A 27,433-nucleotide genomic window follows, 5' to 3' on the forward strand; every position below is an offset into this window, starting at 1 on the left:
ATCAGAAGGTCACTGAATAATGTTATCTCTTAACTCATCTTTAATGAATCTGGTTTGATTTTGAGCTACGCATGAGAGTAAACTTCTTGGAGGAGAAATTTTAAGGAAGTATTTTGCTCTATCAAGTAAAATTCTTTTTAATAGTCAACAAAAAGTAAGCACGGTGTCTTCTCGTATTATCTACAACTTTCTATCCAGGAGATTAAAATTCTGCTTCTAATATGTACTCGTCCTATAACCAGGAGGAACTTTATTATCCTCTCTGAAAGTCAGTTTTCCCATCTATCAAAAGCAGATAAATGTAGAAACTACTTCAAAGGGCTGTTGTGAGAATCGTGAGATAATCTATTAAAATACTTTAAAACTTAAAACACTACATAGACGTCTTCCATTATTATTGTCATTATAATTATTCATATTGATTGCATGTCTATACAGACATAGTCCACTATAGATTTTCATTTTTAAAACCTAGATGTTGGTAACAGGAAGAAAAAAATATTGACAAGCCCTGAAGGGCTTACATTTTTTCAAACGATACAACATAGACATGGTATTTGAGGAGAAAGAGGGCACTAACAAAATGTGATTGTGGGGGCAGGGAAGACTTCTTGGGAAGCAGTGACATGTCAGTTGTGCTTTGAAGGAAGACAAGGGTTTTCAGAGTCAGAGATCAGCAGGAGCATACTCCAGGCACAGATGATGACCCCAGTCCAGTTTGAATAAAACATGGCATATACATATATAAGGAGGTGCTGTGAAAAAGGATGGAAAGGTAGGTTAAAGTGATATGGTGGACTGTAAGTGCTATGCTGAGAGATTTGTATTTTGACCTGGGGACAATAGTCAATAGGCAATGTGGCAGGAAGATGAGGATTAAGAAGTGTTGAGATATAAAACTTTACTTGAGGTGCATAAGACAGTAATAGTTGAAATTCTGAGCTGATTCAGTTGCCAGACTTACAGTCATTCATGTTTTTATGTCAGCCTGGGGTACTCTGCTGCTCAACACTTTTATTAATGAATTGGATAAAGCATTGATATCATACTTAGCAAATTTAAATATGACATACAGTTGACAAAATTAGCTAACATTTTGAATAAGAGAATTCAAAAGAGCTCAAAAAGTTGATATGATTGGCTGATTCCAGTAAGTAGGTATAAATGTACATTCTTATACACATGAATAGATCAGTTTTGCAATAAAAAATATGGAAGGTTGTGGTTGGATGGCAACTAATCTGAAAAAAAAAAGATTTGGTCATTTTAATGTACAACAAGCTCAACATGAGTCAACAGTGTGATATGGTACCCAAGATAGCTAATGGTATCACCAATACAGTCCAATAAATATCAATTAAATGTCAGACACTGTCTAGCTCAAGGGATACAATTTATAAGAAGAAAGATAGTCCTTGCCCTCCATGAGCTTGCAATCTAAGGGGGAAAGTCAACACAAAAAGGAGGGCAGGAAAGAGGGCGGGGGGAAGACCTTGGTGCTGGGGCATCTTATTCAATGGAGTTGAAACTAGGCAGGGTATCAGATGCAAAGTAGAGTGATCTGAGAGTCCAGTTTCTGCCCTCTATAAAGGAAGGCATTGTGAGAAGTTTGATATTTTGCCCTCTAGCCCTCCAGAGGGAAGAGGAGGCTAAGACAGGTGGTGTCAATTAGGCCTGAGTTAGCAGCATGATAGTGAGTTTGGAACTGATGAGCTTATTCTTGGAGGGGTAACTTGTTCCTTAGAGTTGAAACCAGGAAGCAGCAGATGGAAAATAGAGAGGTTTCTTTAAGAGAGAAATAGTGCCAAAAACTAGAGAGGTGATATACTTTATTTTCTGTAGATCTTGTATTATGCTCCTTTCTTGGTGCCACATTTTAAGAGGGTCATTTTTTTTTTAGTTGGAGATCATCCAGAGGAAGGTGACCAAATTTGTAAATGACTTCAAGATTATACCATATGGGGATCAAGGCATCTAGGTGATATAGTCAATAGAATGTTGGACTTGAAATCAAGAGTTCAAATCTTTCCTCACTTAACTTCTGGGCAAGTCACTTAACTTTTCTCAGACTCAGTTTTCTCTTCTCTAAAATTAGGGTAATAAAAACACCTATCTCAAAGGGTTGTGGAAAATAGCATATGTAAAGCACTTTGCAAACCTTAAAGCACTATGTAAGTATTAGCTATTATCACATGATGGAACCGGAAATGTTTGGATAGAAGTATTTGAAGAGCTGCCAGATAAAAGAGATCTTCATCTTCTTGACTTTCTTTTCCTTTTTCTTTTCCTTTTTCTTTTTCCATCTCTGGTTCACTGAGGCCAGGTCTTTGCCTGTGCACCTACGCTGAACTGTGCTCCTCTCTCAGCCTGGTGCAATAGACCTTTCCATTCAACCATCTAGGTTGTCTTAGGCTAGAAATTTGTTTCACTCTGTCTTTTTGAGGGTTCTGCTGCTTTGAAATTTGTTTAGAGTCATTTTTTACAGGTATTTGGAGGGGTCTGAGGGAAAGCTCAAGCAAGTCACTACTTTTACTCTGCCATTTTGACCCTGCCCTGAATCTTCTTGACTTTAGAAAACTTGTGCTCAGAAGCCATGGGTAAAGGTTGCAAAGAGGTAAATTTCAGCCCTCTCTAAGGAAGAAACTTCCTAACACTTAGTGTTATCCAAAAGTGGATTGGGCTGCCTTGGAAAGTAGGTAGTGTCCCCTCACTGTAGGTCTTTAAGCAAGGGTGTCCTGTAGCCAGCTCAAACTGGTTCATGAGCTGACTGATAGATTTTCAGTGTGAAACTCAGAATAGAAAATCAGCAAACACTACAAATAAGGGTTTAATTTATTGTTTTATTAGTTGTCTAGACTAAAAAAAGTGATAGAGAAATTGTTAATAATTCAGATTAAGTTTTAAAAAAATATGCAGTACATACAGAGTGGATTGTTAAATATTTACCATCACACTGCCTTTAAGCAAAACCAGAGCTTCAGGAATTTTGTAAAAGCGTTTCTTGTTCAGGTATGGATTGGACTTCTTGCTATATCCTATTCAACTCTGAGAAATTCTGTGAACAAAAGGGAGCCACTGAAGAGTTTTTGAGGGAGGGAGTACAATAAATATGCCTTAAAAAATGTGGAGGAAGAGCTGATAAAGAGTGATACTGGAAGGAGGGAAAACAATTAAGAAGCCCTGGCAATTATCTATGCAAGAAAATATGACAAGGGCTTAAATGGGGTTAGGTAAATTCTAAGGGAAGTTGAGGGTTTGAGACCCTCAGAAGTGTGGTAATGTACCCAGGGAACCAGGTGACTTTGACTAAAATTGTTCAAGTGGCTGGCAAAGGACTTTCCCCTTCCCCCCCTAGTTAAAGGCATGAGTCTGGAGGTTGGAGGCCAGGAAGGAGGAATTTATAGTTGTCTATATATGAAATAAGCAAACTCTGATATGACATATGGCTGTAGAAATGGAGGAGGCAAAAAATTGATTTTGGAAAAAGATGGTGGAGGGATAAGTGGAAATATCTGGTGAATTATTGAGTAAAGGGAGAATATTTCTTCTATTGGGAAACTAAGATATCACAGGCATATTACAGTAATTGGAAGAATGAATAATGGGGGGAAAACGTTAGTAGGGAAAGAAAGCATCCTAAATGAATTGCTAATTCTGATTTTCTTCAAGGAACTCCAGAAAATTCATGATAATGCTGCCCCCGAATTTAACAGACTGCATGTGTTTGGGAACATCTTTGAGGACATTTGTAACAGCTCTCTTATGTTTGGTGATCTCTTGAAGGAAGTGAAGGTAATATAACCTCAGACATTTACATTTTTTTTGAATTCTTTAATTTCCCGAATAGTACCTTTTTACCAAAACCCCAATCAGAAAGGCCCATATATTTTCACATGGCATAATCTAAATTGTAAGGCTCACTAAAGTAAATAGTGACTTATAACTGTCTTTAAAGGACTAGCTTCCTAAATTTGAAGAGGTTCATTCCAGGGTCAGCTGTAGGGTAATAGGTTTTTGGTTGATTTTTTTTTTCTTTAACCACAGCAGCTCTCAAAGCCCAGCAGTGAAGTTATAGATGGGTTGCAATCTTCATTAGCGCAAGTACTCACACCAACAAAATCACTTCCTTTATACAGTTTTGAAATATGAGCTAAAGAAGCTGTAACTGTTGGTCATAGTTAAATATTATTGCTTATGTTCAACAGAGAAGCCTTAGGTTTAGTAATTTATTAATATTTCATGACAAAAAATGACCCTTGTTGCTGAAGTTGAATTAGAATAAGAAGGTCCCTTTTGAATCCAAAGTGGCAGCAGGATGCTCACTCAGAAAGTTCTAGGTTTTGTAATGTGTTTCCATTGATGGCATGCTGCAAACCAAATCCATTGACTTTGGTCTTGTGGCGCAAAGTAATTATATGAAGCATGTATCAGGTCATATAATCTTGACACTATGAAGTACTAGGTCAAGGAACACTGAAAATTGACATTGAAGAAATGTCTTTTTGGGGACAATGCATTTTTAAAAATTTACCCAAATGATAAAATGAACTGTTCAACAATAGGTCATAGCCTGAAACATAATTTATTATTTAGAGTAGAAATCCTTGTCAGGAGATTTTTACAATGTTAGAAAATTTTCAGAAAGGACTACCTTAACCTGTTTAGTTGCATATTGTGCCCTCTTGTCTTATAACACGTTTCAATGCTTTTTATTGATTTAGAATGAATATGAACTCTATATGGCAGTTCTTCTGGATTCCCAGTCTTCCATCCAGTGCAAGGTAATAGCTACTCATGAAAGTCTTAAAATAGGATGTTTAAATGTTCAGGTGAAGCATGTGGTTCATGAATCATTTCTCCCTCATATTCAAGAAGGCCTCCCCTGTGAGCTTCACTATTTGGAGATCTTCAATGTTTAGATCAAGTTTGAGCTCTGCACTATGGGAAAAAGTTTGCTAAACAAGTTAATGTAATAAACAGTAGTGCAGAAAGGACAGTCATCCTACTTAAGAAAGGAACTTGCTTTGGCAGTCATCTACATGCAAGCCTTTCATGCATTAACTACAAATGGGTTTTACAAATTCATTGCAGCAGGATAAGGATGTCTACTTCCCAACACTGTTTGCCTTATTTCTTGTGATCATTGAACTCAAAACTAATTCAGAAACATCACTTGTTAAAGGTCTTGCTCATTCAGAGTGGTGTTCTTCCATGTCGTTTGAATTGGAAAGCTAAGGAAAAAAAATATCTGACATATAAATTCCCTGAGGTGACATTTCATTTTTAACCATCTCTTACTATAATCCTCCAATTCACAGAAATACTAAAGCTGAGTTAGATTTCAACTGCATTTTCAATTTCAAGATAATTTCAACATGAATTTCAAAGTAAGTAAAGGAAAGGAGAGCTACTTTAAAGAAATGACAAGAGATTATAGAAATCTAGCATCTTTCTCTGCCCCCAATGTTCTCTTGACATGCTTGTTAATAAACACACATTTCATGCTGGTGAACAAGTGGTGCCATTGACAGCTCTAAGAGCTTATCATTCCTCAGCATTTGACTGCAAAGGACTTTGTTAAGACCCAGTCTAGTTCATCTTTGATACCACATGCCTATGAACTGATAAGATAGTATGGTATAGGGAATAAGGTACTGGATTTGGAGTTAAGAAGAACTTGGTTCAAATCCTATCTTAGATACTAACTATATAAACCTAGACAATTCATTTGCACTTCACTGTGCCTCAGTTTTCTCACCCTGTAAAATGAAGGTGTTGGACTCAATGATTTCCAGCTCTAAAGGTGCGTGCCTGATACCTTGGCTTTCCAAAGGGCTTCATTTTAGGAAATATTAAGAGAAGAAAATGAGAAGCTGAAATGTATCTAGAGGGTAGAGCATTTATCAAGCATTCACTGTGTGCTGGGCACTGTGCTAAGCATCAGGGATACAAATAAAAGCAAAAAGAGAATCCTGGCCCTCAGGGATCTTACATTCTAATGGGGAAAGAATATTCACAAAAGGAAGCAGTAAAGGTGGGGACAAGGTGCCTTTTGTGGAGAATTAAAGTTGGCTGGCCTGGACTCCTCCCCAAAATGAAAGTCTCGGGAGAAGCTTCACAATGGAAGAAAGTGGCCATCTTGGGGAAGGGACATTCCAGGGGGAGAAGACAGATGTTCTAAAGTGAGGAGTTCTGGGTGAAATGACATTGGAGGATATTGTGGCAAAGTCTGAAAAAAAAAAGCTTATTAGAGTGAACAATAAAGACAAATGAGGGACATGCTAATGGATTACCAAGTTTTATAGCAGGTAGAAAGAGCCTTTTAAACCCTTTTAAGAACCATTCAGTTTGCTGTCAATTCCCCTCTTTCTCCAAGAAATGTTTTGTCATTAGGCAGAAAAAAAAGAAAATAGTAAAAACGAAACAAAAATCTTTTGCACGACTGAGAGTTTTAAAATCCTATTGGATTATTGGCCAAATAAGTATTTAAAAGCTTGCCCCAATCTGTTCTATAAGTCTTGGGACATAGAATTAAAAAAAAAAAAGAATCAGACAGACCCAAATGTGTAGGACAATAGAGCTTTAATATGAGTGCATTTGAACTCACATACAGGAAATCATATATCTAGATGGAAAGAAAGCAAGGTTCAGAATGAAGGATACTGCTGGAGCTCATCTGCCAGAGTGGGAGTTCACCAGGCTTCACATGTGATGTTGCTTAGGCTGTGGAGGAGGAGGAGGAAGGTGCCCTGAGGTTATGTAGCCAAACTCTCATCATTCCCCTAACTTCATGCCTAAGTTTTATTGTTTCCACATCAGGGCTGCTCAAATGATGAAAGGGAGGACTGAGACTTTGATAGAGCTGGGAAGCAAGTCCTTTCTAGAAGGAGGAAGCATGGCATAGAAGAAAGAGCCCTTACTCTGTAGTTTGAGGGTGAGAGTTCTTCGTATCCAGATGTCTCCAGACCTACCATGATGTATTCTGTCCATCCTTATGCCATGCTTGTTCCAACCCCCACTTCCCAATTTATAATCCAACTCTTGACTTCCTAAAAGTGTGGGTTCACCATATCTAGGCACCCCCAATTCTGGCTCTCTTCATTCATTACTGCCATTCTTCTCCCCTTAACCAAATTTCTGCCTCTAGTTCAAGAACAGTAGTCAAATTAACACTATCATTCCCAGAAAGGGCATGTTGTTCAATTGCCTTGCAACCTCCTAGATCAAAATGTTCCTTCCTGGTGACCACTACCCAATATGTGTGGATTTCCCCTTTTAGAATATGAACTCCTTGAGGGACTATGTTGCTTTCTGTATTTGCAACTCCACCCTTCGGCATAATGCCTGGCATTAAGTATGTGGTAAGTTCATTCATTCATTCAAATCCTCTTTTGATTACTTACCACTGGTATAACCAACCTTGGGCAATTCACCCCAATTCTCTGGTCCTCAGGTTCCTCATTGGTGAAAGGAAGGAGTTAGATTAGATGGCCTCTGCAGCCCCCTCCTACTCTAGTTCGATATTTCTGGGATCTTAAGGGAGGGGTCAATTAGTTAGAGGCTAATAATTGCAGTTATCCCTTCCACATCATGGAGATTAGGGACATGGTGAAACCTACGAACTAGAAAATCTGCATAAAATTTTTTTGTACCAGAGAAGAAGTCTGAATTATTATGGTATTAAAAAATAAAATATGTTGACATTATGCAATACTATACATATATTTTACACATTTTTTGAGTTTCTAAACTTTTTATGTGCCATCTGCTACCCTTCACGTGTCAGCTGCAGTTTCCACAAAACTCCCCCCAAATTCCCACTTAATTTCTTACGCCAACCTGCCATAAGTCAAAATTGCGATGTCAAAGGGATAACTATATTTCCTCCCTCACATTTTCTAAGGGACAGTTTCTAATATGCTGATACAAATAACCAACAGGGCTGTGTGCATGAGTGTGGCTTGCAAAGCACATTTGTATAGTGTTCTATCACCAGATAATTTGGACCTGCCTTACAACCACAGAACAGTGTCATTTTTCATAATGAAATAAATGTCCTTTATGGGAGGAGATCAGTTTACTTTGCTAATCTAGGAATATAAAAAAAAAGCACGTCTCATTTTGCTCACAGAATAATCACATGTGGTACATTTAATATAAAAAGTATAGGTAATTCAGATGATAAATACAAATTTATGAATTGAATTTACTTTCAAATTTTGTTGACTTTTGTTTTAAGTAAACCAATGAGCTACTGAAGTTAAAAAGTGTCTCATTTACTCTTGTTAGGGTAGGTCAGAATTTGCATTCTCTTTGTAGAACTTCTGAGAACCCAGGCTCATTTTCATTAAAGTTCTCCTCACTATAGAAGGAAGGTGAACCTGGGTTCTGCAGGCAATGTCAGCAGAACACACACTTTGGGAGGTCTTTCCAAGCTTGAAAACCTTTAAGGATTGAGGCTATGGCCTATATCTATTTGCTGAGAATTTGTCTAGCTCAGTTCAAGGATTCCCATCAGTGCATTATAGGACACCAAGTGATGACTCGGTATTTTGTTGCAGCATTGCATAGAGCTGGTTCATAAATTAAGGTGTAGCTATATTCGTGAAGAGAGCAACACCCCTCCCCACATAAAATAATGGACCTTTGAAGTATTAAACACCTCTTAGTTAGGACAATTTATGAGAAGGAAAACCAAAAACTAAAAATTTAGGAGAGAACAATCAATACTATAGTCAAAACAAACAGTTATTTTTAGGAAAGCTTCTAAGAGGGGAAAAATAGGGAAAAGAAATCTATTGATTACATGGAATTCTCTTTAATCATTTTTACTTTTGAAATTCACAGCAGTTTTTTCCCCCTTTGGGTGTTTCATTTTCATGATCTTCATGAGTTTCTGGAAACTGAAGCTTTGCTGGGATTGAGAAAAAAGTTTCTCTACCTTCACACACCAACCAGTTCATTTCTTGATTTCGTCTAATTCAAATATAACCCATGGATCTTGTGACTCTGGTTTCCCATGAGCTACTGGCTTCAGGGTGGAATATTTTGGGAAATAAGTACCTTTCAGCTCAATCTCCCAGTCCAGTTTGTCTGGGAAACTCAAAAATCATTTGGATTGACTTTGCATTTTGTTAGCAGACCAGATCAAGAACATGGCTTTTATAAGCAAAATATTTAGTTGGAATTATTTAATTAGCAAGAGAATAGGAAAAAAAAACCACACACACACACACACACACACACACACACACACACATGTCAGCAAACACTTTCAAGGGGAATTATAATCCAGGGCCTTCTAATCCTCCTCAGTATTTTTTAGAAGGGGGAAGGGAAAAACTATTTAATGCCTACTGTATTCCAGGTACTATGCTAAGCACTTTGCAGATATTATCTCATTTGATCCTTACAACCACCTTGCTTGTGGTAGCTGTTACTATTATCCCCATTTTGTGGATGAGGAAACTGAGTCAGACAAATTTTAAATGACTTGCTCAGGTCACCCTGCTAGTAAGTATCTAAAGCTAGATTTGAAGTCAAGTTTTCCTAACTCCAGGCCCACTGCTCTGCCTGTGATGCTCCCTAGCTGAATGAGAGGGAAATCTATTGGTTCCTTTAACATTTACTACTTCTTTACCAAAGTGAGACATGAGAGGATTTTAGTGGAGGTGAGCCTTGGTGCCCAAAGGTTAGACTAACCCTAATAAGGTAGACAGAAACTCATTACATTCTTTAAGATTCAACAGTTTGGAGAGGCAGCAGGAGAGATTTGGGTCCAAGTCTGCTTCTGAAACATAGTATGGCTGTGTGACCCATTACTTCACTCCTTAATGTCCCAAACAGCTCTCTAAGACTATAAATAAGTTACCAAGGTGGTGGAAACTTAACGTTGGTAGGGTGAATTTCCTCACTACCATATTCCATTGAAATCACAGGACTTATCAGAAAATTAAGACATTTTTAAAGGAAATTCAAAGTAGTATATAATTATCTCAACGAATCACACTTTTAAACTTAATGTACCATACGTGATCATTCTATGACTAATTCAAGTTGTAAAATCTAATGTTTGAACACTAAAGATGTGGCCTTTAGAAGCTACTTCTTTCTTATGAAGTAAAAGAGAGATACTACATATTTATTAGCTCTAAATTAATCACTTACCTATTTTATACCTGAGGTGATGAGAAACTAAGATTGATTTCCCATCTCTCTAATGTGTAGTCTTCCTCTGCATGGTAGCCTGAGATCCAGAGGACCTAGGTTCAAATCCTGGCTCTGACACACTTCTTATCCAATCTTGAGTAAATCACTTTGATCTCTGGGCCTCTGTTTCATCACTTGTAAAAATGAGGAGATTGGATTAGAATACCTCTAAGCTCCTAGATCTATGATCCTAGGATCCCTAACCATCTCCTTGGAGGAATGGTGAGAACTTGATGTAATCTGTTTGTGCACATTACACATGGATTTGCATATCCAACATCTATTGATTTCCACTACATTTTCACAAAAAGAAGCCATTTTTGTCTATCAGATCCCCTCAGCTTATTCTTGGCAATAAGTAAGCATGTTACCCATCTGCTATCCCTTTTCCTGCTGTAGGCAGTGGTTTAATTGCATCCTTCACATGACTCCCTCCTCTTATTCTTTTTTTTTTTTTGACTAGGCAATGGGGTTAAGTGACTTGCCCAGGGTCACACAGCTAGTAAGTGTTATGCGTCTGAGACCGGACTCAAACTCAGGTCCTCCTGACTCCAGGGCCGGTGCTCTATTCACTGCGCCACTCAGTCGCTCCCCATATTATTCTTCTCTTATTCTATCCTCTTATTCTTCTGCAGCCCAGAAATCCCTGCTAGTAAGTCAAGGTCTACCCATCCAGGTGTTCTGCACTGAACTTGCTTTCTTATGGAAAAGTAAGCTCTTAGAAACATCGTCAATGAGTAATAACTCTCTGGGAGCAGACATCAGGGAAAGCAGAGATGGAAAGGAACTGCAGTCTTCTTTTTCCCACCCAAGTGTTTGCTGAAACACTGCATGGTCTATAAAACTGAAGAATATGAAATGAGGGGGCAGCTATGACTGGAAGGCAATATTATAAAGAAGTCTTATTATCATGTTATAAAAGGACTGTCTAGTTGAATTTCAGAATGCCTTCCTGAATCAGACATCTGAAGGAACTCTACATTCTGCGACATTTGAAATTCGTTTTTAAGATGAAACGTCTTGCCTGTTTTGGAATGTAGTCTAATGAAGCAGCAAGGCTAGTTTACATTACTGCTTTTGAATCTTGTATCTATGAGATTTGTAGTCTTTTACAGACATGAATTGTTCTTCTCATTTTTTTAAATAAAGTCTTTATTTTTTCTTTTCTTATTTTTTGAGGCAATGGGGATTAAGTGATTTGTCCAGGATCACACAGTTAGTAAGTGTCTGAGGTCAGATTTGAACTCAGGTCCTCCTGATTTCAGGGACAGCACTCTATCCACTGTGCCAACTAGGTGTCCCCCTAAAGTCTTCTTTCTTAAGTGAAGATAAAATTAAATTCTCAAAAATAGTTCATTTTTATCTGGGCTATTTGGAAAGGAAGTCTGACATTTGCACTGCCTGACTTAAACCCAATGATTATTGAAGAAATTGGCTTTGAAATCTCCTGTGAGTTCTGGAGTGCAACCCAGAAAATATTCTCAACAAATACAGTATTCCCAGAAACAGACACAGAAGTATGATTTCTGAGAAGTTTAATGTTCTCAACTATTTCTGTTTCTAACAAGCTTATTTTTTTTTTACTCAACTCAGTTGTTGCTGTTTTATTATTTGAATTTTTTTTCCATTTGTCTCTTCTTGGAGAAGGCAACTATCAAAGGAGGAACATCACATTAAGAGCTGATAAGATGTCGGTAATGAATGATGGTGAAAAGAACTACTTAACACTTTGCTCCTGATTTCTCAGACAAGAAGAATAATCTTTGAACTGGAAGGAACAGAATAAACAACACTAATACGTATTTGAAACCCTAGCTACGTGAGTAAGGAAATAACATAAAAAATACTTTGGTGAGTTTAAAGAACTAGATCAAGATGGACCATTTACCAGAATACTGGATGAACTGTGGAATATGATTGCTGAGTCAGTCTGTCAGTGAACTTTGAAAGATTGTGGAGGAAAGGAGAGATACCACAGAAAAGAAGAAAAGAACATTCTGTCTTATTTTTCAAAAAAGAGAAGAGAATGGAATTTTTGAACGACAGTCCTCTGACCTTTACTTCAGATGTAGACTTTGTTATTGAAGGGATGGTTTCTTAAAATCTGCAAAGGGAAGCTGTGCTTAGAAAGAGATAGCATGGCTTCATCAATAGGTGATTATAGAGTAAATATTTGATTTTTTATGTTACTATTATATTAGATCAGGAAAAGGCTTTATGTTTAGCTCATCAAGGTTTTAGAAAAGATTTTAAATGAAGTTTGTAATGCTATTACTATGGATAAGATACTATGGATGTCAGCTAGTGAGTTTTATTGGACCATACAGTGTTTAAGGGGAATAATGTGATTGAAGCCTATACTGTGAAAGGTTTTAGTTGCCAAACAGATATTTGTATTCAATCCTAGAGGTACTATAATGGGAAGCCCCTTGAATTTGTTGAGTGATATGGTCACACATGTACCTTAGGGAAATCGCTTTGGCAGCTGTGTGGGGGATGAATAGATTGGAGTAGGGAAAGACTTTGAGGCAGACCATTAAAGCAGCTATTACAATAATGTGGAAGAGAAGTGATGAGGGCATAAATGAGGGTTTTGGTCCTGTGAGTAAAGGGAAGGCAATGGATAGGAGAGACATTGTGGCCCTTAAATTGACAAGACTTGTTAACTAATTGGATATGTTAGGTGAGTAGTCAAGGACTGATGTCAAGAATGACTGAGGTTGCAAACCAGTATTACTGGGAGTAGGGAGACACTCTTGGAAGAAATAGGAAAGTTGAGGAATGAGGTAAATTTTGAGGGAAATATAATTAGTTCTACTTTGGACATATGTTGAGTTTAAAATACCTGCAGGACATTTTGTTTGAAATCTTCAATGAGCAGTTGGTGCTTTGTATTGTAATTCAGGAGAGAGACTATAGATGTAGAAAGACATAGAGATTTGGGAGTTATCTGCTTAGAGGTGATGAAATAACCTTGAAAGAGTATGAAGATAGAAGAGAAATTGTCCCAAGATAGGATATTAAGGTATACCCACAATTAGGGGCCAGGACTTTGATGCTCCGACAAAGGAAACTGAAAAGGAGTGGTAATGGGGTACCAGAAGAGAGCAATGTCACATACATCCAGAGAAGACAGGGACGCCAGAATAAGAAGGGTGGCTATTAGTGTGTGATGCTGCAGAGAAGTCAGGAGGTCAACACAACTATGGAGAGGATTTTTTTTTCAGGTATTGGTTGAACAATATGGCCTTTGAAGTCCTTTCCGACTCTGAGATTCTATGATTTCTGGTACCCTTGACATATTCTACAAATCGTTTTGTTCTTCTGTAATCTATCACTGAGTGTCCACATTTATGATGCCATTAAAAAGCAGTTTTAGGCCGTGGCATGCACACAGACCTAGTGGGTAGGCCTTCATCCTTCATGATTTGCTAAGGTGCTACTGTGTCACTTGCGTTGTAAGCCAGAAGAACAAATATTTTAATGATCTCCATCTTAAATTCCAACTGGTATAATCTTTAGTGCTTCTATTCCCATCTGTTCTAGCACATCTGTGAAACAAACAAACAAACAAAAACCCTGAACAAAAACTTGTTAAGAAGATTGGATTTGGAGCCAGACAATCTGAGTTACCCCCATTCTTCTGCTTACTAACAATGTAACTGTGGGGAGACACTTCACCCATTCAGTCTTCAGTTTCTTTATCCGTAAAATGAAAGTATTGGATTAGATGCACTCTAGTATCCCTCTGAGCTCAAAATAATAATAGCTAGCATTCATAGAGCTATTTAAGGTTTGCAGATTGCTTTACAAATGTTCTACTATTTTATCCTTACAACAACTTTTGGAGTTAGCTGATGTATTATCATCCCCTTTCTATGGATGAGGCCACTAAGAAAAGAAAGTAGAAGTTAAGTAACTTCACCAGGGTCACACAGCTAGTGAGAGTCTGAGGCCATATTTGAACTCAGGGCTCCTTAATTCCAAGTCCAATGCTCCATCCAGTGTGCCACTTAGCTGTACCAAAAGCTATGAACCTATGATCCTATGAACTGTTTGAGGTATTATCACTAAGATTATGACTACCTTAGTTATGTCTCGGTTAGGCAGTGTGGCCTATTAGATAGAGAACTAGCCTTGAAGCCAGGAAAACTTGGGTTCAGATTCTGCCTTTGTGACAGTCACTGTGGAAACCTAAGCAAGTTATTCCAATCTCTCAGTGCTCTAGGTGGCTATTTGATTACAAACTGCAAACAAGGTACCTACCTGTATTGCTAGAGGGAGTTTCCTTACCCACAGGTTTCCTCACACCAGTGAAATCCCAGTTCTAGTTCCTGTCCCTATTCAGCTGTTTCACTCCTGCCCACTCTTTATGACCCGATTTAGAGTTTTCTCTGGAGTGGTTTGCCGTTTCCTTCTCCAGCTCATTTTACAAATGAGGAAACTGAAGCAGAGTTAAGTGACTTTCCCAGGGACACACAGTAGTAAGTGTCTGAGGCCAAATTTGAACTCAAGTCTTCCTGACTTGTGCTTGTGCTTTATCCACTGTACTACCTAGCTGTCTGGTCCCTATCCCTATCCTCATATAATTATCATTCTTTCAGTAATGCATTGCTTTATGGAATTTTTATTACTGCATTCAGCTTTAACATCATAGATAGAAGATAGGATTTAAAGGCAGTGTCTCTTAAAATATCATTTGTTATACATGAAGTAGAGTGTTTACCTTTGCACGATATGCTATTTTGAATGCAAACTAATTTCTTTTGCTTTGTTCTATATCAGATATTCATTTTTAAGCATTCTTATCACTGTTGAGTAGTCCAGCATGATTCAAATTGATGTCATTTAAAATGCTTCCTCCTGGCTTCTGAAAAGGTTCTTTGATATTGAAGCTCTGTAACTGGTCAGATATGCTTTCTTAGCCAGCCTCTGGAAAGGGCTAGGATCAACAAGCAAAGAAGCATGGACATAACAAGAGAGAGGCCCTATAGCTACTCTTTGTTGGCATAACTGACTTCATATTTAAAATGGCCTCTCGTTCAATGGAAAATGAACATCCATATCCTTTCCCCCCACCTCCTTGGTCTGTTTTTGTTCTTCACCTGCTCCCATGTTGTGCTGGTCTTTTTAATTCTAGGTGGCTTCCCTCTGTTGATTATCTCCAATTATCCGGCAGATAGCTTGTTTGTACATAGTTGTTTGCATGTTGTCTCCTCTGTTCAGCCGTGAGCCCCTTGAGAGCATGGGTTATGTTTCTTTGTATCTCTACCTCTTAGCAGGTGCCTAGCACTTATTTGACACTTAAATGTTTATTGACTGACTAACTGACCAAGTTGCCTTCCTCTTTTCCCTCTAAGGCCAGGAAATAGCTCTCCTACCTCTCTATCTATAGCTATTCAGATAGCACTTGACTGATGAAGTAAAGCTGTTAATCAACTTATCATTCTCTGCCATGGCTTATAAGAACAATAAAGCTTATTGATGTGATCCATACTCCAAAGTTGGGTTGCCATGGTCATTTTCACTATTAAAAGAGGCACAGAACAGCTCTTTCCTTTTCAGGACTCCCTAGAGTCAGAGGCATGTCATATTGCTTGTCCTTAATATATGGAAGTGATGTGACACTGTCCATTGTTTTATGTGAAAAAACAAAACAAAACAAATCAAAACTTCTATTACTTTTAGAAATTATCTAGGGATGCCCAAGTCTGGGTAGTCAATGAAGACCTTTTATCTTAATTATTTCGTTAATACACATAAGCAAAACTTAATGCAAAATATTCAGATTTTTCTAATACTTTTTAGGGAAAAAAAATCACAACTTTCAAAGTCTCTGGAAGAAAAACATTTAGGATCCTAGATTTAGAAATGGAAGGGAACTCAGAGTTCATCTAGTCCAACCCCATCATTTTATAGACAAGGAAACTGACTCCTACTCAACTGAAATTAAATGACTTGCTCAAGGTCACTTAATTTTAATCTGAGTCCCCTGACTACAAATCCTTCCCATTGCACCATTGCACTTAACGTTTTAAAAAAAACAACAACACTTCCTACCTCTAAATATTTCAGTAAGCATATGGCACTAGAATTCTAGAAAAACCATGGCACATCTTGAATAAAGAATGAAATTTAATTATTATGCAATTTCTCATGTGCTCTTATGTCTTATTTCACTCCTCTTTGTGACTACACTACAAGACTTTACTTGCTCAAGTAAGGGGCATAGAAAAGAGAACTGCCATGTCTTCAGACATAGAAGAAGCCAGAGATGAAGTAAAGAGGCTCGTGAAGGTGGCCAAAGGAGCTTTAGAGAGAAATGAAGAGTGAGTGTCATAATATTTAACATTTTATTCTTTATATAACATATTATTTTAAAAATATATTTGGTAGGATTAAGTTCAAATCTATCAACTCTATTACTAACCTCCTACGGCCTCTTCACCAAGCCATTACTCATATAACTTGGACTTCCTCTTAATTTTGGGAGCTCAATCTGGGCAATCACTAGTTCCAGATTCAGGAGAAGAGTCAATTGATATATTGGCTGCATTCTCCCTGAGGACATAGTTGGTAGTACTTTTTGGCTCTTTTTTGAAAGGTTACTATTTGTAAACTAATACCAATGGATATCATAATCCTTTCTTACCTTGTATCCAATATAAATGGAGATAACCCCATTAAAACAGACAAAAATCTCTTTTACAAAATCATATAAATTTAGCCCGTTGTCTTTGGCAAAGGAGAGGGATAGAGTGTTGCTGATTTTATAAAAGGGTAAGGAAAATAAAATACTCTTTTGTCTTGCACACAACACCTCAATAAACATAGTCTAAAATTTCTTTAGGTTTCTTGGACGCCATGTTACATTGTTGACTCGTGTTGAGCTTAAAGTCCATTAAAAACACTTAGACCTTTTTTAAAAAAAAGCCTCCTATCTAGTCAAGACCCTCTCATCATGGACTTCATTTTTTTTTAACCCAAATGTAAGACTTTGTACATATCTTTATTAAATATAATCTGATTAGATTTGTTCTGGTGTTTAGGGCTGTCAGAATAATTACTTAACAGGCCTCTGTCATGAAGCATACTAACTCTCTATTCTTGCTTTATGTTATCTACAAATCTGAAAAACATGCCATCTACATTCTTATCCAAGGCATAAACAGAAAGTTTAAATAGCACTGGGCCAAGTAAAGATTCCCTAGGCACACCACAAGAGACTTTCTTCCAAGTCCACATCAGACTGTGAGTGCCAAGTCTTTGAGTCAGGCTGCTCACCTAGTTCCAATTCCATCTAACGGTACTATTGTCTAGTCTACATCTCTCCCTATGTATTTTTAAAACAATAGTGTTGTCAACTGCTTTGCTGCAATACTGGTAAATTATATTTATAGTATTTTCCAGATCTACTGGTTTAATAATAACCTGTCAAAAAAGGAAATAAGCTTAGTGTAGCATAACCTGTCCTTGATAAAGCTCTCTTATTTCTTTGGGATCCACTTCTTTTACTAGACATTCACTAACCATTCCTTTAATATCAGGTTCTAAAATTTTGCCAAGAAATGAAGTTGAGTTCTCTTGCTTATAGATTGCTGTCTCTTCATTTTAAAAAACAGGGACACATTTGCTGTTCTTCAGTCATGCAGTACTTTTAGGAATTGTTTCAAGTATCATCTACTTTTTTCTTCACCACAAAATTCTAAGATAGAGTTTATCTTATATGTGGTAAGTTCCTGTTTCATTTCTTACATTTATATCTCAGATACCTAGCACAGTGCTTGGCACATAGTAGGTACTTAATATACATGCCTATTGATTGATGGATTAATTGATGGACAAGTGACTTGAACTCAACAAAGGTAGATAATACTTTCCTTGATAACAATTTCTTATCTTCAGGATCCATTCCTTGTTAGCCATTTTTGTTCTGTTCTTCCTAGTCAAATGATCATTCTCATTGGCAAAGAAAAAGAGAAGCAAAATAAATATTTAGCAGCTTTGACTTCTCTGTTGTCATTTATCATTGTCTAACCTACTCCAGGGACCAACTATTCTTTAATCCTCTTTTTTTCCCTAATATACCTTCCCCAAGAAAACCCCCACTTTTTGTGGTTTTTAGTTTTCCTTGTGAGCCATTGCTCATTCTGAGCTTTAGTACTCCTGAAACTATTTGTACAGGACTAGGCCACATATTTGTATTTATCCTCCTTTCTTTGCCCTTGCTTTCATTTCCTATCATTGCAAAATCAAAATTGGATGATGAGTTCCTATGTAACCATTTGATCTCTTTAGGCAACTACCACTTCCCCCTCTTCATTAGAAGTATTTTTCTTTGTGATTTCAAAATTTCATTTTTGAGAACTCCCCATTCTTCCTGGGGTGACTTCCTTTGTAGAAATTTTAGTCCATGAGATTCTAATCTTTCTCTGAACAATTCAAAATCTGTCCTCTTCAAATCCAACATGCATGTCAGACTACTGTGAGATTTCTTGTCCTCATTAATTAATTCCTCCCTTCCTTCAAAAAGCATTTATTCTTCATCGTAGTTTCTAAGGAGTAGTCACTTTTTCCTGAGATTGCTATTATTTCATCCCTAGCAACCAATTCTTCATTATTTAAGGGAATCAGATCCAGAATACAGTGGCCCCCCTGTTAATTTCATTATTGTTTGAAGGATAAAGTCGTATTTATAACAAGTCGAGTTTTGGGAAAATTGAGAGTTCCAGTAGATGTGTAAACGGGAGTCTTCCTTCTCTACTATATTGTACTTTTTTTTGTGAGACTTATGATCACTTTCCTAAACTCTTCATCTATTTCCTCTTTCTGTCAGGGTGGTCTGTTAGTTTGCTCTAATAACAATATCCCTTCTGCTTCTTCCTTCTTTGATCTTTAACCAAATGCTGTTCACCACACTTTTCTTCTCTGTTTCCCAGGTTTTGTCACATGAGTAGAGCATCTTAATATACAATTATACTTTATTTCTCCTTATAGGTATACTATTGTTTTGTAAAAAAAAAGTAGTCATGCCTAATTAGAGTTATGTTTCAATCATTGATCTCATCTAACAAAGTCTCAGTGATAAGGCCAAATTAAAGTCCTTGCATCATGATCTCTAGTTCACCTTCCTTGTTACCCATATATTGTGTACTTTTTGTCAACAACTGAGACCATGGAGCCTCTGAGCACTTTCTTTTTTTTAAAAAAAATAATGTCTTATTTCTTCCAATTACATGTGAAAATGATTTTTAACATTCATTTAAAATATTTTTTTTAGTTTCAAATTATCTCTCTCCCTCCTTCCTCTTGCCTCTCCCTAAGATTGTAAGCAATTTGATATAGGTTATATATGGGCAATTATGCAAAACATATTTTCATATTAGTCATATTGTGAAAGAAAACATAGACCAAAAAAAGCATGAAAAAATAAAGTGAAAAATATTATACTTCTATCTGTGTTCAGACTCCATCAGTTCGTTCTCTGGAGACATATAGAATTTTTCATCATGACTCCTTTGGAAATGTCTTGGATCATCATATTGCTGAGAATAGCTATGTCATTCACAATTGATAATTGTACAATAGTGCTGTTACTATATGCAATGTTCTTCTGGTTCTGTTCACTTCACTTTGCATCAGTTCATGCCTTTCTCAGTTTTTCTGGAATCATCCTGCTTGTCATTTCTTATAGCACAAGAATATTCCATTACAACCAAATGCCACAACTTGCTTAGACATTCCCCAATTGATGGACATCCCCTTGACTTCCAATTCTTTTCACCACAAAAAGAGCTGGATCTGAACACTTTCAAAGAATTTGTTTTTTGCTAGTTTTTGAGTTTTTGCCTCTACTCTTCTTCCTAAGCTGTAACTACTCTCTTGATGGATATCCATGTGCAGTTTCCTCCTTCCCCCTTCCATTTTAGTTTAAAACCATTTTGATAATATTTCCAAGACTTTAAAAATAGTATATTCTTATCAGCCCTTTTTAGGTTCATGAGAACTGTAGCCGGAATACTATTTATTTCTGTAGAATCCCAAATAATATTATTTGACTTCATTTCCTTAACCAGCTAGTTGCTTACCATATTGATGAACTGAAAATTAAAGGAACTTATTCTTACTTTAAAAGACCATCTCTTTTAACTAGTGGAGTATATACTTGATTATATTTTCCAGTGTTTTATTCTCTTTATTTTTATGTCAAATTGTTATTATTTTAGCATAGGAGCCAAAGTGCCTGGCTAATTTTGAAAAGTTAAAAACAGTAGTTATGAAAAAAAAAACTTCTTATTTTACCATGGTTATTAGGACACAAAGTATAGAGTGGAAAACACATAGTAGTGATCCAAATTATTATTCACTCTTTTCTGTATTTACAGACTCCGAAGTGAATTGGAAATAGAAGAGTTGCTTAGCAAGATTCCTAGTGCTAAATCAGGCAAGTAATTGTATGACTGATCTACTGACATTTTTCTGTGACAAAAAGTATATATACAAAACAACTTTAGACATACTATTAAGCCTTAAGGCCCTCTATGAAAGTTTTTAACCATTTGAAAGGGAAGGAAGGGAAGATGCTTTAATTAATCACTTCCTATGTGCAAGGCACGGTTCTAAATGCTTTCCAACTATTATCTTACTTTATCCTCGCAACACCTCTGGAAAGTAGATGCTCTTGTTGCCCCCATTTTACAGTTGAGTAAACCGAGGCAGGCAGAGCTTAAGTGACTTTTCCCGGGGGCACATAGCTAGTGAATGTCTTAGGCTGTATTTGAATTCAGATCTTCCTGACTCCAGGCCCAGTATTCTATGCAGTGTACCATCTAGCCGTCTCAGCATGGATGACTGATGGAAGTTGGAGAATGGGTTTCCCAGGGACCTATAGACAACTTAATGTCTCCTACATTCTCAAAACACTACCCCTTTCTCCTATCATTGCATCTGGCTATCATCTATCTCTCTCCCTTTCATGGCTAATGTCCATGAGAAAGCTGTCTACACTCCATGTTTCCTCTTCATCTTTTTCTCACACTTCTAATTACTCTACGTTCTTGCTTTCAGTCTCATCGTTCATTTGAAACTACCTTCTATGAAGTTACCAATGATCTCTTAATCAGACAAATGCAATAGCCTTTTTTCAGACCTCATCCTTCTTGACCTCAGTGCAGCTTTTGACACAATTGCTTAACTTTGCCTCCTGGTTTTGCTATCCTAGGTGTGGGGACCCTGTGGCCTTGAGGCCACGTATGGCCCTCTAGGTCCTCAAGTGTGGCCCTTTGACTGAATCCAATGTGAAGTTTGGATCGAGAACCTAAAGGGCCACATGTGACCTCAAGGTAGCTGGTTCCCCACCCCTATGCTATCCTGTCTAATATTTTATGACACAAATATCTCTCAGCTATCCTTTTATCTAACTGCTTCTTCTCAGTCTTCCTTTGCATGTTCCTCATCTATGCCATGCCCATTAACCATGCTCATCCCTCAAAGCTTTATCTAGCACTCCCTCCTAATTTTTTTTTAACCCCTATACTATCTCATGGAGTAATCTCATCAAATTAATTGTGTTCATTTGTCAACTCTATGCAGATGAATCCCAATCCGTCATAGTCTCTGAAACTTCAGTCATCTATCACCAACTGGATGACCTATAGGCACCTCATATTCAACATATCCCAAACAGAACTCATTATTTTTATCCTACAACCTTCCCCTTTCTCAGACTTCCCTTTTGCTGTCAGGGGCTCTACTACTTCTCAGTCACCCAGAATTCTTAAGTCTTTCAAAGTTATTTTTCTTTTTAATATAGCTATCCTTATATCATTTTATTTTCCTAGTTCTTTTCCTGTGTAACTATAACTCTATTCTTTTCATTTCTCATGGTGCAATATTATGCTATTGCCTTCATATTCCATAATATATTTAGCAATTTCCCCAATTTATGTGCCTGTCTTGGATAACTGCTTTGTCACTGTGGAGGATCTTGAATAACTCAATGAAACTATGAGCTATGCCATACAGGGTTACCCAAAATAGACAGTTCATAGTGGAGAGTTCTGACAAAAGGTGATTCACTGGGGAAGAAAATGGTAAACCACTCCAGGATCTTTGCCAAGAAAACCCCATGGAAAACATTAAAATGATAAAAGATATGACACTGGAAGATGAGTCCCTCAGGTCGGATGGTGTCCAACATGCTATAGGGAAAAACAGAAGACAACTACAAATAGGTCCAGAAAGAATGAAGCAGCTGAGTGAAAGTTGAAAGGAAGCTCAGTTGAAGATGTGTCTGATAACCAAAGGAAAGTCCAAAGTTGTAAAGATCAATATTGCATAGGAATCTGGGATGAACCAAAGTAAATTGGATCTAGTCAAATAGGAGATGGAAAGATTAAATATCAACATCTTGGCTCTTAGTGAATTTAAATGTATGGGAATGGGTGAATTTAATTCAGGTGATCATTACTTATACTATCATGGGCAGGAATCCCTTAGAAGAAATTGTGTAGCTCTCATAGTCAATAAAAGGATGAGAAAAGCAGTACTGAGGTATAATCACAAAAATAACAGAATGGTATCTATTTGAATCTAAGGCAAATTGTTCAACATCACAGTAATACAAATCTATGCTCTAATCATTTTGGCCATAGGCCAAAATTGATCAATTCTATGAAGACCTACAACAGCTTCTAGAAATCACACACACACACACACACACACACACACACACACACACACACACACAGAGATATCAACAGTCATCATAGGGGATTGGAATGCTAAAGCAAGGAATCAAAAGATGATTGGAATAATAGGCAAGTTTAGCATTGGAGTACAAAAAGAAGCAACGCAGAGACTGATAGAGTTTTGTCAAGATAACTCATTGATCATAACAAACGCTTTTTTTCAACAACCCAAAATACATGAACATCACCAGATGGTCAATATTGAAATCAGATTGATTATATACTTTGTAGTCAAATGTGGAGATGCCCTACATAGTCAGTTAAAACAAAACCTGGAGTTGACTGTGTCTCAGATCATGAGCAAAATTCAGACTTAATTTGAGGAAAGTAGTAGGTGTTTTTTTTCCTTCTGGAATTTCCTTGCTTTCTCCATAATTCAGTAAATGCTGGCAATTTGGTCTCTAGTTTCTCTGCTTCTTTAACAACCAGTTTACTCTTCTGGTATTTCTTGGTTCACGTATTGCAGAAGCCTAGCTTATAGAATCTTAAGCATAATCTTGCTGGCATATGAAATGATTATAATTGCTTGGTAATCTAAACATTCTTTAGTATTGCCATTCTTTAGGATTGGGAAGTAAACTGATCTCTTCCAATCCAGTGATCACTCTTCAGTTTTCCAAATTTGCTGGCATATTGAGTGCAGCAGTTTAACAGCATCATCTTCTAGGATTTTAGATAGCTCATCTGGAATTCCTCTATTTCCACTAGCTTTATTGTAGGCAATGCTTCCTAAGTTCACTCAACTTCATTCTCCAGGATGTCTGGCTCTTGATCAGTAACCATGTCACAATGGTTATAAGTGGTGCTAAGATCTTTCTTGTATAGTTCTTCTGTGTATTTTTGCCACCTCTTCTTAATTTCTTTTACTTCTATTAAGCCCCTACAATTTTTATCTTTTATAAAAACATACCCATTTTACGTGAAAGGTTCCCTTGACATCTTTAATTTTCCTGAAGAGATCTCTTGTCTTTTCCCTTCTATGGTTTTCTTCTATTTCTTCGCATTGCTCATTTGAGAAAACATCTATCCTTGCTATTCTCTGGAATTCTACATTAGTTGGTATATTTTTTCTTTTCTCCTTTACCTTTTGCTTACCTTCTTTCCTCAGCTATTTGTTCTTATCAGACAGCCATTTTGCTTTTTTGTTCTTTTTCTTCGGAATTATTTTGTTGCTGCCTCCTGTACAATATTGGAAATCTCTGTCCAAAGTTCTTCAGGCATTCTATCTACCAGATCTAATCTTTTAAATCTGTTCATCACTTCCGCTCACATTCATAATGGATGTTATTATTTTTTTTTGGCAAGGCAATTGGGGTTAAGTGACTTGCCCAGGTCACACAGCTAGTAAGTGTCAAATATCTGGTCTGAGACTGGATTTGAACTCAGGTCCTCCTGACTCCAGGGCCAGTGCTCTATCCACTGTGCCACCTAGCTGCCCCCATAATGGATGTTATTTTGGCCATCTATACATGAGCTTAGACAGACTTTGGGAGATAGTGGAGGATAGAAGGGCCTGCTGTGCTATATAGTCCATGGGGTCACGAAGAGTTGGACACTACTGGAGGACTAAACAGCAACCAATTTATGTGCATCCTCTGCTTCTGGTTCTTAGCTAAAACAAAATGGTTACTATTAATAGATTTTTTAATATATGGGTTCTTTTCCTATGTCTTTTACCTCTTGGGGATATATGCCTAATACTGGTATTACTGGGTTAATACGTATGCTCAATTTAGTAAGTTTTTGCATATAGTTAAAAATTGCCTTCTAGAATGGCTGGGCTAATTCTTGAAACCACCACGACAGAATCTATGCATGGAATCCATTGTTATAAGATTAAGTCTGATGATCTTGAAGCCATCATGATGGTCTTCCCTTAAAGGAGACTGTAAGCCTATAGAACATATTTATGGAAAAATACTGACAATAATCTTTTTGAAGGTTAGTACAGCTGCCTCCTCCAAATAATATTTATTCTACCACCATCTTGTTTTCTCTCTGATGTGCAAACCCCCAAAATAATATTTGTCTACCACAAACTTGTTTTGCTCCCTGATAACAAACCCCTAAAATAAAGTTGTGCCCTGATCCTTGATATACAAACTGGCCAGCTCAGTGAGGAGCACCCTAAGTCAGAGTATAAGAAACCTATTCTCAAAACGGTACTTTGGAGTACACCTTCCCCTCCAGCAGGAACATATCTTTTCACTGAGCACCCATTTCCTGCTGAATGGACCTGTCTCTTTGTGTTTCTTAATGCAGTACTGCCATTATGTGAGTTATACTCTATATCAGTGTGTATGTCTGAGCTGTATGTCCTGTTCCTTTTTCCTCTCTCCTTTTGCCTATTGCTTGCAACAAAGTTCTATGTCCTCCAAGTAGGGACTCCCTTACACCAGAGAACTGTCACAAAAGAGTCATGAAGCCCTTTGCCAGTCCAGTGAAGTCTATTGACTCCTCATAATGTTTTTAAATGCATAATATAAAATAATAAAATTACAAAGGAAATCAATTGCATTGAAATGCATTTACCAATTTTTTTTTTAAATAAGATTCATAGACTTCAGATTAAGAACCCTGATTTAAGAGTAATCCAGTTTGGATGAAGAGTAGAGAGTGAGGTGAGATGGGACAGACTCGTTGAATGGTGTCATGTTGTAGGGGACCTTGAATACTAAGTCTGAAGATATAGATGCCATCCCGTAACTCCCTCCGTATCTCAGGGTTTGTTCTATGGTTGTTTTTTTGCTCTGAGCTTCACTGAATTGCTGGAGTAATTTCCCAGAAGATTTTAGCATCCTTCTCTTCGAACTCCTCCTCTTCTTCCTTTGAAATAATCTGACAAAAGAGCCAAGATTAAAGCCACGGTATCTGCATGTCAGTTATTTCAATCTCCAGTGATTGCTTCTCATCTGAAGGGAGTAATTTTTCCCTTCTCAAAGGATCATACTTCTCCCATTCCAGTTAGGTGTCTGGTACTTCAGTGTTTAGGGAACATTTTGAATTGAATAGCTCCTTAGCAATTATCACTCCATCAAATATCATGGCACATCCTATCACACACATTTCAAGGAATCCATCTATAGAGCTCAGCAGGACAACACACACATACACACACACAGAGAAATAACATTTTAAATAGTGTGGACAGGCATTCCACTCGATGAGAATATTCTCTGCAATTGGAATGAGAAATGAAACTGCTGTTCCCTCAGTCTGTCTTGCTTCCCTGAGTATCTCCCTATGCTGTGTGATTCTAGAATTTCCCCTTCATCCCATCCACAGACAGTTCATTCCTTATGCTTAAGTAATTTTCCAGAAAAAAATGTCAACTAATGAGACAGATGACTTAGCTAGCCTTTTAGCATCCAGATGAGGTAGAAGATTCCTGCTAGATTTCCTTTGATTTTCTGATATCTGCTTCTTGACTCTTTGTTGGTCACTGTGTAGAATAAAATTTATGTACATTTTCCCCACTGTAGTAACCATCTCGGATCTATTTGGTTTTTTTTTTTCCAATTGCCTTCCTTTGAAAGTGACCCAAACACCTTTTCAAGACAACAGTTTAAAGACAGCTTACCATACATTATAGCCAATTTATTGGATTTTAAAGGATGATTTTTGACCATACACAATTGTTGCCTTGCTTGCTGACTTTGGAACCTAACCTCCAACAAACATGCAACTCTACTTTATGTTTGCTTTCTAGTTTAGATTACTTGCTATCAAAAAGCTTGGAGTCATACCTGGACATTATTTTAAAGCATACTTAAACTAAAGAAAATAAAATTTTAAGACAGAACTATAAGGTGATTTCTTTACAATCGTATGTTCTGCTTTTATATTTTCAGAGTCACCTGAAAGTGAAGTAACTGAAGAAAAGATACTTACTTTGCCCGAAAAGATTGAAGAAAAGAGATGTGAAATTCTTAATAAATGGGATGACATCTGTGCTCTTGAAAAAAACATCAAGACCAACTTGACTCACGCTGGAATTGCAAACATTATTGAGAATAGCATTAAAAGCATAGAGGTATGCCATTTCTTTATTTAATTTTTATTTAATTAATTTAATTAATTTTTATTTAATTAATTTAATTTTTATTTAATTAATTTAATTATTTTTATTTAATTAATCTTTATTTAATTTAAAAATATATATATTTTTTGAGCAATGGCAAGTATATGAACCCTGTTCCAACAGGATTTTGCTGCATTTAACGGTTGTTTTCCTTTTTTTTTTTTAAACCAACGAAGATACAGTAAGTAATTTGGTTAAGGCAATTTCTCTTTCACCTACTTTTTATTTGACTGATTTGATTTATATTTGAACGAATCAGCTATAATGTCATGCACATTGAGGCTTAAATATAATAATAATCAGTGATGATGATGATGATGATGATGATGAGTTCAACTATACCACGTTCTTTTCACTACATCACTCTCCATAACTGTGGAGTCATAAGTGTAGT

General features: G+C 37.0%; 1 protein-coding gene across 1 annotated transcript in view; it reads left to right on the top strand.

Moving 5' to 3' along the window:
* Window positions 1-27,433, top strand: part of CUNH6orf118 (chromosome unknown C6orf118 homolog) — a 61,375-nt gene that overhangs the window by 19,760 nt on the left and 14,182 nt on the right. The window contains exons 4-8 of the mRNA XM_027841238.1: window positions 3,670-3,792; window positions 4,722-4,781; window positions 16,414-16,538; window positions 20,595-20,653; window positions 26,810-26,991. Coding sequence (XP_027697039.1) covers window positions 3,670-3,792; window positions 4,722-4,781; window positions 16,414-16,538; window positions 20,595-20,653; window positions 26,810-26,991 — 549 coding nt within the window. The remainder of the gene's footprint in view (window positions 1-3,669; window positions 3,793-4,721; window positions 4,782-16,413; window positions 16,539-20,594; window positions 20,654-26,809; window positions 26,992-27,433) is intronic.

This window comes from Vombatus ursinus, unplaced genomic scaffold (assembly GCF_900497805.2).
Source record: "Vombatus ursinus unplaced genomic scaffold, bare-nosed wombat genome assembly UNPS02014857.1, whole genome shotgun sequence".
Classification (NCBI taxonomy): domain Eukaryota; kingdom Metazoa; phylum Chordata; class Mammalia; order Diprotodontia; family Vombatidae; genus Vombatus; species Vombatus ursinus.